At 38.2% G+C, this 12207-nt stretch overlaps 1 protein-coding gene across 1 annotated transcript in view; it reads right to left on the bottom strand.

Annotated features, from left to right (window-relative positions):
- camk4 (calcium/calmodulin-dependent protein kinase IV) overlaps window positions 1–9064 on the bottom strand; it is a 38875-nt gene extending 29811 nt beyond the window's left edge. The window contains exon 1 of the mRNA XM_007231393.4: window positions 8687–9064. Within this exon, the coding sequence (XP_007231455.1) occupies window positions 8687–8802 (116 nt within the window). The 5' untranslated portion in view covers window positions 8803–9064. The remainder of the gene's footprint in view (window positions 1–8686) is intronic.
- Between the last annotated feature and the right edge of the window lie 3143 nt (window positions 9065–12207).

Genomic DNA, 12207 nt, shown 5'->3' with positions numbered 1-12207 from the left:
ATTCTATCTGTAATACTTGCTCAGGCATCCCCCTGATTTTATTACACTGTCAATCCTGTCAGGTAAGGATTACAAGAGTCTCTTGGAGATAAATCTAAACAAACATCCAAACAGAACCTGAACACTCTCACATTACAGGAACCACCCAGTCCCACTTCTTAATCTTAAGCAGTATGTAAAGTGTACAATGCATGTGGAATGATAAAGTAATTAAATATCAGGCATCTTTGAGTAAAAAAGTTTCAATTGAAATGAACTGATTCAGAAACAGCAAGTAAGCTACAGGTGAAATAATAATGAATATTTTAGTCTGTGTCTTCCTTCTCCCCCTGCATGAGCCCTTACTGTTTATATACAGCAATAATATGATGCTCTGTCTTTTGGCCAGAAGTCTTACAAGCAGTTAGACAGTTGCAGGCAGTTAGATAGTTATAGGCAGTTAGACAGTTCTAGAATTTCCCCTCGGGGATTAATAAAGTATCTATCTATCTATCTATCTATCTATCTATCTATCTATCTATCTATCTATCTATCTATCTATCTATCTATCTATCTAGGTGCAGGCAGTTAGATAGGTATAGGCAGTTAGACAGTTGCAGGCAGTTAGATAGTTATAGGCAGTTAGACAGTTGCAGGCAGTTAGATAGTTATAGGCAGTTAGACAGTTGCAGGCAGTTAGATGGTTAGGCAGTTAGACAGTTGCAGGCAGTTAGATAGTTATAGGCAGTTAGACAGCTGCAGGCAGTTAGATGGTTATAGGCAGTTAGACAGTTGCACCACTCCAGAGCAGTGAAACCATGTATTTTGTGCTGTGTGTGAAACTTTTCCGTGTCCACGGGAGGACAGAGAGGAAAATGTGCTCGGAACTGTGTAGTGTAATTTCACAGCTCTAGTGTGCTGCAACAGCGTGGTGTAACTACCTATTCACCAAGAGTAAAGTGATTCTAAGTTCATATCTCAAAAAGTTCTTAGCTGTCTACTGTTAAAAGCCTCCTAGTATGGGGACACAGTGTGATAGAGAGTGTTGTGACCTATTGATAATAATAAACAGTAAGGAGGACAAACTAAATTCTTACAAAATATTTTATTTAACAGTTTATTAAATCATTTCAGCTGCAACTTGTTTTCAATGTTTTTGAGGCTTAATTTGACAAGTATTTTTGACCAAACAGAATAAAAAAAGCAAAAATAAATAAAGAAAAAATGAGAGTTAGAGCTGAGCAAAATTGTAAATAAAAAAATCTTAGTTTTCTTCTAATTTATGAATGATTCTTTGTATAGTTTATGAGCTTGTATAGTTGATGAGCTTTGTATAGTTTATGAGCTTGTTTAGTTGATGAGCTTTGTATAGTTTATTTTGTATGATTTGTATAATGTATTACAATAACAAATGTATTACAATAGTTGTCATACTGCCCAACTCTAGTTAAGAAATCTTTAGACTAATCTATTCCGACCCAACAGTATTCACACTGACTGTAAAGAAGAGAGGCACAATTTTGTCCACTGAGCAATATCATAAGAATGTTTAATAAATATAAATGCTGCCAATTCTTAAAGTGTTTTTTTTGCCTTGAAACTGCCAGATAGTGGCAAAAAGAATATTATTACATACAGCTACACCTTAAATACAATACAAAATACCATTGTAGCTCACAATGTAGCTGTTAATAAATACACTGCTTTTACATTTATATTCATATTTATTGTAAAATGCATATTTAAAACTTATGTTTAATATAATTCCAGGATCTCCTCACAAAGATTTCAACAATAGTCGTCCTCCTTCATGCCTGTCTGTATTTTCTAAGCTCCTTAAAGTAACACTTCAGTTCCCAGCAAGAGCTCAATCAGTCAAGCTATTCTAACGAGTAGAAGAGAGGTAATGGAGGAAAACATTTCTTACAGAAATCTGACAGGACAGTGGCTTATCACGTCAAGACCATTAGAGCTGACCACAAATTTTCAGTTCAGTATTGCTGAAAGTTCCAGAGCGTCTTCCAGCTCGCCAGGGCCTCTTGAATTCCTGTTATGACTAAATACAGCTGGTAGCTTCCCTGTGCCTATATAAAAAAATATTCTCATATGTAACAAAAAGTTTCTCCCAAACAAACTCTCCCAAAAAACACTGTTCACACTGCAAGACCACACAAATAAACCTGAAGCCAATTAATAGAATGTCCTGTAGAAAAATGTATCCAATATAGAACTTTTTAGTTTAGAAATAAAACAATTCATGGTAATTTAAGTAGCTCCTTCCAACTGTTAAGCATGGGGGTGGCAGTCTTATACGTAGTTTGGGTCTACAAGTTTAAGTGGGTCATGCAGCAAGACAACAACCTCTAGCACACAAGAAATACTACATATAACAGATTGAAATATAAAATATGAAATGGGCGATGGAGACAGATGGGTGCACCATAAAAGCCAGACCACATGGCTCTACTCCTCATAGCCCTCATCACCACTAATGACCCAAACCCAATCAATATTCATCACCCTAATAACATTACATTTCAGAGTGGGACTCTCTGACACACACACACACACACACACAGCTCAAATGGCTAAACTACCAGAAAGGCAAAGAAGCAATATAAACACACAGAATGAGACAATAATGTTCTCTAATGGCACTTAAGAGGCCTCCATTAGTGAATTTAAAAATGTCAATTTTTTTCGTCTGACCACTGAAATGACTGACGTAAATATGAGTTCCATGAGCTGCAAAGACTTTAAATAATCAATCTTTTCTCTAAAAAATGTTCAGGGTGGTTCTTCAAGTACACAATTACAGTGTCCAAAAATCAAATACATTTCTTAACAGGAACGCATTTGCATGAAGATTTGCGACATTGAAGTTTGATCATCTGGATTGGGGTGAATTGTAGTTGGTGGAAATGACCTGTGACTTGAGGAAGTAATCAAATAGCCAGACTCAATCTGGGAAACAGCATAAAGTCAGAAATGTGATTATATATGAGGTAATGTTCTGATAATGATGCTATGTGTCTGTTGCTGATTCAGAGCTCTACTGTCTATAGATGGAGGAGGAGAATCTAATAATCAAACGAAAACTTGTAGCTTGAGATAAATAATATTAAATACACAGGAGTTGATTAATAAATGATTAGTAAAAAAAATTAGCACACAAAAGCAGACAAAGTGATTTCTAATTAAATTTAATGTCTTTATTTCCCTAATATACTTCTTTTATACTCTGTATAAAATAAAATTCTGCATAAAATTTATATACGCATTTTTTTTTCAGTATAATACTCGGCTACATTGTAAATGAAGATCTTCCTCAATGAATTCCAAGTTTCAATAAAAAACTCTTACTATGCAAAAAAATGGCAATGTGATAAGTATCACATTACAGGAGCTATGATTCAATATGTTGACATATATTGCAATCTGATATACAAAGATTGTTTTTAAATCAAATTTGAGAAAAAACTAAGGCACCGAGTGGTACAGCGGGCTAAGGTGCTGCCACTATGATCAGAAGATCGCCGGTTTGAATCCTGCTCACGCAGCTTGCCATCAGCTACCGGAGCCCTGAGAAAGCACAATTGGCCTTGCTCTCTCTGGGTGGGTAGATGGCGCTCTTTCACCACATCACTTCAAAGGGTAATCAAAGGGTCAATCAGCACAAGTCATCTCTGATGTATTGGAACCGAGTCGCTGCGCTTTCCTCCAAGTACGCTATGCTATTCTGCAATGCTGCATCAGCAGCAGTCATAAAAGAAGCAGTGGCTGACTTCACATGTATCGGAGGAGGCATGTGCTAGTCTTCACCCTCCATACTGCTCTCTAGTGGTCAGAATTTTAACACTACACTAAATGAACCACTGTCTGACACCATTGTTTGAATGTAAACCTATTAACAAAAATAGTTTCTGTGATTTTGAGAATCAATACAGTATTGCAAAACTTAATATAGTGATATTTCAATTTATATACGGATGTTATTTTGACACCCTTTGTGAAAACAATCATTTTGTATCACTGTATTCACACTTCGGCTACATTTACATTACTTGATCTGAATTATTCAGGACTGTGTGGACACGTCAAATCAGATCTTGTCCTATTCATACATTTTCCTAGACGTATTCAATTCATGCACATGTTCAGATGGGGCTTCATGCATCATTTTGCATGTACACATGCCCTTAGTACTGTTGTGATAAGCCTGCACCAGTGCTGTGCCAAATTCTGAGTTACTGCCCGAAGTAGTACTGGCACAACAAATTCTGCTTGCATTTCCTGCTGTTTATGTTTGTAAATAACTATTAATATTATGTTTTCCTTCACAACAAACAACAGAGCATAGCTTAAGGCCAGTCAGATTATGGTGGGAAATATGACAACAGAGGCGATGAGTATAAACATTGCATATTGAGTTTTTTAATGTTTCGTGCGCACATTTATGTCACAATTCCGGTGTAACAGAACAAAATAAATGATGTATAGTCTGTTTAAAATGAATGCTAGGATTATAATGCATTTGTGGCTTATAGGGCTGTAGATAACTGAATGCAGCCACTGATGGGTAGTGATAATGGATTCCCCAGCTTCAGCGTTTCTGTGCACTTAATGCACAGCTGATAGGGGGGAGTGCAGAAGTGTATGTTACACAAGCTGCTCCTGTTTCTGTTTTCTACTTGCCTAGCATTATATAAGAGAGAGAGAGAGAGATGGAGAGAAAGAGAAAGAGAGAGAGAGAGAGAGAGAGAGAGAGGGAGAGAGGGAGAGAGATGAGGGCAGCTCTCTGAGGAGTGAAATAAGTTTCATTATAGATTCAGCTTGCTTTTCCTTCCCCGGGAACAGAGTGCTTTACATTTTGGCACGGCTGGAGGAGCTCAGTGATTCATCAGCCACTGCCTCGCGTTAAAGATATATGAAATGCTGCCATTTCTCCATCAAAATCTGAAAAATGGGGCAGAACATCCTGTCATTTGCAATGGGGCCGATGACAGCTGTGCTCTATCAGGTCAGAAGCTTGTGTACCCCACTTTATCACCGAGATGAACACTGTGGATTAACTCAAGCTTCAAATAAATGAACTTACATAAAGTATGAAAGGCCTCCAGGTGTACTGACAGCACGCTCCATATCGGCAGCCAGGCCTGAGCCCATATGGGTGCATTTTGTTCCAATTCCTGACAGTTCAATGTAGCTGGGGTTCCTCTCTGAAATGAAACGGCTCTGGTGGTAATTAGAATCCGTCAGACGTCCCCAAACCTTTTCAGTTCACTACAAAGCTGAAAACATCATCATCATCTCTACAACATCAATGCATCAAAGCAGCCGTGAAAGCCTTTGCATGAACACAAAGGAATTAATTCTGTTTAGATCATTGTTTTGTTGGTAGGATCGCTTTCCTAGAAAGGAATTAAGCCTAGTCCTGGACTACATTTTCATGTTATTTTTAGGAATGATTATTTAAAATATTTAGTAGAGTTTCACTCTTTTTAACATCATTTTTTAACGTTTTATTTAGACAAATTTACCAATGTTTTTGCACCAATCCAAACAACCCGTTAACCAGGCCAAGAACCATTTAACCATATTTAAGTCAATTCTCCCACCCACTTAGCTGCTAGTCAGCTGTGTATCCCCCATCACTAGTGATGCCTCAACACCAGGAGGATGAAGAACAGCACATGCCTCCTCCGATACATGTGAAGTCATCCACCACCTCTTTTCCATCACCTCATTGCCAAGAAGCATCACAGCGCACTCGGAGGGAGGAAAACGCAGCAGTACCAAAACAATCAGCTCACAGACACCTTTTGCTGATCAACATCATTTTTTGGAGTGATGTGAGGAGAGAGCGCCATCTATCCACCAAAAGAGAGCAAGGCCAATTGTGCTCACACAGGGCTTTGGCAGCTAAAGGCAAGCTGCATGACTGGGATTCAAACCTGCAATCTCCCTATCATAGTGGCAGCACCTTAGTCCGTTGGACCATTCAGAGCCCACAAATGGTTCTTTAAGTTACTATATAAAGCAACTTAAAGACACCACTGAAGAAACCAAATAACTTTTTCTTTTAAGATGATACACTAAATCCTGGTTCAAGCACCCAACCCTGAAAAAACAAGTCTGGCTAGTTCACCTTAATCCCCAATTAAAAAAACACAAATCAGCACCCTAAACTATACCTACAGCCCAGTCACACAACACAGCACAGTATGTAGTGGCTATATGTAAACAGCAACTAGTGATATTTGTATTTTCATAACTTTTATCAATATCTTGTGTATTGAAATTGTTCTGTAGTTTGTATAGAATAATCCTACTCAAAGTCCTTATAGGCAAGCCTGTTTGGCGTACTTGGCATCTATAGGCAAGTTTACTTGGCACCAGTCCAATTCCAGCTTTCTATTTGGTTAAATGAGGAAATAACGAAATACTGGAAACCAAACATTGGATTACCATTTCAGAAATATATTTTACATCATTGATAAAATATGATAAAATCCTCATGAACTGTTCATAATGATAAACTTAATGATGCCCAAAAAATATTTTTTCAGCCTGTTGTGGCTACTGCGCACATCTCCACACTATGGCACCAACAATAACCATTCAGAATGTATTGATAAAGTACAGACTGCACACTCTCTGCAAGGCATCTCTCTGCCTGCACACATAAAGCTTACGAGGTATGAGGTTTTTAGAAAATGTAACAATTTTGGGTCTCCTAGAACAATTACCAGTACCACTAAACACACTTTCGACAGTGCTCAGACCAGTCAGTGTCACCATCTACTGTCATCTGATTATTATCAAGCAAGACCGTTTCATCACACTGTTCCTAAGTGCCAATCTGCAGGACCTGTCAGCTGGAGATGTTGGTCATGCACTGTGCTGAACATTAAACCCTGATAAAGGCTTCAGAGTTTGGCTATAGGGTTTGTTTGTGCATCCATAGAAGCTGAAGCTCGTGTTTTGGTGGCGTCTGCTCAAGTTACCGAGTTTCCACCCTGGTGACAGATTGATAGGTGCCAACATAAACAGCGTCTCTATTTATCACACTGATTCACTGCTGTCTGGGAGTCCCTGTCAAATATCTCAGCTTCTCAATTCTCCCTGCCAGATATAATCTGTGTGTGTGTGAGAGAGAGAGAGAGAGAGAGAGACAGAGAGAGAGAGAGAGAATGAAAGAGAGAGAGTGAGAAGAAGCAACAGAGAGAGAGTGAGAGAAAAGAGAGAGAGCTAGACCACAAGAACTAGCATGCCATACATGACGGAATGACCTTTTAATCAATTAATTAAAGAGGAAATATAAAGTAATAAAAGTCCATTAACATTTGAATTAATTACAAGTTCACTAGTCTTTAAAACAGAGTAATTGTACTGTTATGCTTTCATTGTTATATTATATTTAAATCAGTCTTAAAATAAAGATAAATGGTGGTAATATTATATATAGCAACTAGTTCTACCATCCAAATAGTTCTCTTAACCTATACATATTTTGGGATAAAAAAGTACTGTTCTCACATCCATCAAGGTTTTTAACTACAGATATTTTAACTCAAAAGATGTTTGGCAGACAAATGAATGGAAAATGTATTAAGTTAAAATTAAGATAAACATTTGTATAAATAATACAAAATAAATGAAACTTTTCTTGCACTAATCAAGGTTTTTTTTTTTATCACAGAAGTATTTCTAAAGATAAGATGGATGAATGAAAAAGGATTTCCATAGGGTAAAATCAAGGTAAATATATATACATAAATGAAGAAATGTAATGATCAACAGAATTTCTGATGATGGATTGAAAATGTATTATTAAATGTTCAAGCTAAAGACAAAATAAATATTTAAATACATAAAATAAACAAATTGTAGCCACTATTCTCTCATTGCTCAATGCATGTTTCTACATAAAATGTATGTCAACAGTCTTTGAAGATGGATAAATGAAAAATGTAATGCTATACATTAAAGGTAAAATCAAATTAAATCTAAACATATACATGAAATCATGTTATATGAAAATATGTATTATAATTTATATTTACCTGGATTTACATTGATTTACCTTGAATGTAAAGTAAGTATAAAAAGTGATGGATATTTTGATGAGTGATGGATGAATGAAAAATATTAAAAGTATTACTCTACATTTAAGGCAAAATCAAGGTAATTAGACAGAAATTGTATTATTCTCACACTGAACAATTGGCTCTTCTTACTACTAAATAACAAAAAAAAAATTATTAATTTTAATTTATCTATGTTTTTATTTACCTGGATTTACCTTGATTTACCTTGAATGTAAAGTAAGACACTTTTTATTTAAGATACAAAAATCTAAATCAGGACGAATGTAAACATACCAAATTAAAATATGAAAATATTATAGACATAAAAAAATAAAAACATGTATTATTCTGGCACTATACGCTATATTATTCTGATTTAATTTTTGTTTATATGAGTACCTGTATTTACCTGTATTTACCTTGAATGTAAATGGATACACTTAGTATTCCAGGTACATTAAGGTGAATCAGGATCAGATATTTATTGATGAATGATGGATGAATGGAGGATTGATTAGTGATGTTCTGTATAGAAGAAGCATCAGTAGTGAATCATGAAGCCCCTCAGACCCTCCTTATCCAGGATGTGGAGCAGAGGCAGCAGCAGCAGCACTCACCGTCCCAGTTCACACTCCAGCTCGTAGAAGTCCGCGAGCGTCTCCCTCTTCGAGTCGTCGATCCAGTACTCTGGAGCTGCTCCTGGTCTGGAGGTGATCATAGTGACTGTGATCATGTCCAGATCCTCCTCCTCCTCCTCAGCGCGGGGGTCTCCTGCACACCGCGGTCTGCTCTACACCACCGAGAAACAGTCTGAGATTCACAGATACACAGAGAGCTCTAAAACAAGCTCCTCCCAGCGGTACCTGCAGATCCCAGTCCCTGAACTGAGCTGAGCCGGGGGGCTACACGCCTCTTAAGTGGTCGCTGGTGTGTGAGAAGACAGCAGCTTCACCATTTCTCTCTCTCTCTCTCTCTCACAGCGAGCGTGTGTCGCCTGATGAGATCAGCTAGACCTGCTTTCCACTGGGTCTTACTGTCGCCAATGTAAGGAGAAATCAGGGGCCGTCACAATTACATAACACCCCCCCCCCTACACACACAAATACTAATACACACACACATCACACCTCACCACCATCATCTTCATCATAACATCAATATATATCCACAACCTTCTGCTGAACAAGATCAGCAACATCAGCTCAAGCTGGTCACACATAAATTGGTTTACAACAAGATAAGCTCTTGACCAGTACAGAATATATTTTGGTCTGAGTTTAATAGTTCAGCTGGTTTACAAGCATGATCAAGCTGACCAAGCTAGAAAACCAGTATGAAAACCAAGCTTGACCAATATGGCATCACATCAACACCGTCAAAAAACGTGGGACAGGTGAAAAAAATTAACGTAATTAATTAATTAATTAATTAATGTAAATTAACTTCTCATGAGCACAAATGTGAAACTCACAAAAGTGTCAATATCGCTCCCAAGCTTTTTTTCCTCTCAAATTTACAGTTTTCCTCGCACGCTGTGTGAATTACCTGCGGCAGCAGTTCGTGCTCCAGTGAGTTTTTTTTTACGCTCGAATTTTGAAAGGGGTGGTTTTGACAGGTCAGGTTCACCTCCCTCAGGAACGCTATTGGCTGATATCCAGGGTTTGTGACAGACGGCCTTCCCCCAAGAGCCGGAGGAGGGTGGAGAAACATGCTAACGCTAACATGCTAACGACAACCGTTGACCAACGTGACTAAGCTTTGCCCATGATCAGTATGACAAAGCTGGATAACCACCATGACCAGTATGGCCAAACTGGTTGACCCTTATGAGCAGCATGACCACGCTGGATAACCAGCATGACAAAGTTGGTTGAACTTTAATGACTAGCATACCCAGGATAACCACCATGACCAGTATGGCCAAACTGGTTGACCCTTATGAGCAGCATGACCACGCTGGATAACCAGCATGACAAAGTTGGTTGAACTTTAATGACTAGCATACCCAAGCTCTGCAATGAACATGACCAAGCTGTGGTTGAACCCATTGACCAGCATGACCAAGCTGTGGTAGACCCCCATAAGTGGTATGATCAGTATGGCTAGGCTAGTTGACCCCCATGAGCAGTATGACCAAGCTTGACCAAGTAGGTTGATCACTACGACCAGCATGACTATGTTGGTTAAACCTTAATGAACAACATTTTGCAGTTTGCTGAAGACAAGCAGTTCAAGAGCATGGATTACTAGAACCATGATGATCCCCTTCCTTCAAAAACTGGGTTGCCCAATGCAGATTGGGCAGTTTTCCGACATGAAATGTGAGGGGTGTACTCACTTTTGTTGGCTACTGTATACTATAGACGTCTAGTGTCTATGATTTTACCAGCACAGGGTGTTTTCATGTGGATGACCAGCTTAACCATCAAAGACCAGCTTAGTCCATCTCAAAACCTACTACCAGCTAAACCTAGTTTTTGGAGTCCACAGGGATCAACCATTGGCCTAAGTGGAGAATTATGAATAGAGGAGCTAAATCTTCAATTGGTGGATCTGTGGCACACTACCCTCAGGAAAATCCTGTAAAAAATGTTCTTAATGTCCATGGTCATCATGATTGTTTAGATTTGGTAAGATCGGTATACAGTCAATATGTCTCTTTCCAGGTGGACATCAATGTTGATGTTTTCTGGTTGATACACAAGTAAGTGATACTTGTGTGGTCCAGATGTTGGATGATCACCACAGTATAACACCTTATCAACACCAACTCCCACACATTCCATCAAGTATTTATGGAGAACCATCATTCCAGAAAATGCAGATCCATTATTTCACATCTGGCATGATGTCAGTTTGCTCTATGCAGACACTAGTTGAGCTGTGTGTGTGCATTTGCAAATTTGTGTCAGCAATGGGTGTGTTTTAACGTAACATAGAATAGAATGCATTCATTAAAAGGAAAATGTAAATAAAATGTATCTTTGGTATGAGTTGCACAAATCATCCAACATCAGTACTGACTTCACTAAAGCTCTTGTGGCTGAGTGCAATCAAATCCTTACAGCAATGTTTCAAAACATAAACCTTCTCAGCAGAGAAGAGATTTGTAATACTGATATCAGAAGAAGTGCTGGATAATCCAGTATTCAGTATAGAAATGTTAATTTATTTGATGTATGATGTAATGGTCGTATCATTTTTATTATATATTTGTTTGTTGTTTTTAAAAGCAGCAATAAAAATATGATTTCATGCTTTCCAAAGCAGCTTGAGTAAATATCACCAAGCGCAGGTTTGAAGAGCAATCCCCCATTTGGTGTCCTAATCCATCCTGGCCTGCATGACTGGTCATTCTTTACGGCTCAAGCTGAGCAGGAGTGCTCTGGAGTTCTCCCACACAGGGAGGCCCATCTGTTCCAAACCTGCTCAGCACCAAATACAACCTTCATCTTTCCTCAAACACACACACACACACACATACATACAGTTCAAAGCTTCCCATTCCTTCCTCTCATCTGAGTCACACATCGTGACAAATAAATCTTTGAAATAAATCATTAAATAAACTATTTTTCAAGCTGCACTAGAGCTTGATTAACAGTGAGTGGTGTGAAGTGGAACGGTACACGTGTTCACAGTTGTAAAATATAGATGTTACCTGCTGAAGGCGTGGTTTAGCATTCCCTTTAAACTCATTCTGGTGCAGAACAGATGTTTGGGGAATTGATGATGCACAATCTGCTCATTCTATGTTACTCAAGCTTGTTTGAGGTGAAGCAGTTTAGAACATATATCTTTAAATATCAGAGCTTAAGAGAGAAAGTGGGGCACAATGTGAGGAACAGAGAGTTGTGTGTGTGTGTGTGGTTAAACAGATTTCAGCAAAACCTTCCTTAGAATAGTACATAAGACCAATTGGTACTTTCGGCAGTGTGGGCAGTTTGCCAAGTCCTGCTGGAAAATGAAATCTGTATCTCCATAAAAGTTGTCAGCAGAGGGAAGCATGAAGTGCTGTAAGATTTTCTGGGAAAACAAAACTGCACTTTGGACTTATAACACAGTGGATCAACACCAGCAGATGACATGTCTCTCCAAACCATCACTGATCATCAGTAAATTTTACATTTTCTTTAAA

This window comes from Astyanax mexicanus, chromosome 1, assembly GCF_023375975.1.
Source record: "Astyanax mexicanus isolate ESR-SI-001 chromosome 1, AstMex3_surface, whole genome shotgun sequence".
NCBI classification, from domain to species: domain Eukaryota; kingdom Metazoa; phylum Chordata; class Actinopteri; order Characiformes; family Acestrorhamphidae; genus Astyanax; species Astyanax mexicanus.
Note: the sequence above shows the minus strand (reverse complement) of the source record. Positions and strands in the feature narration are given on the sequence as shown.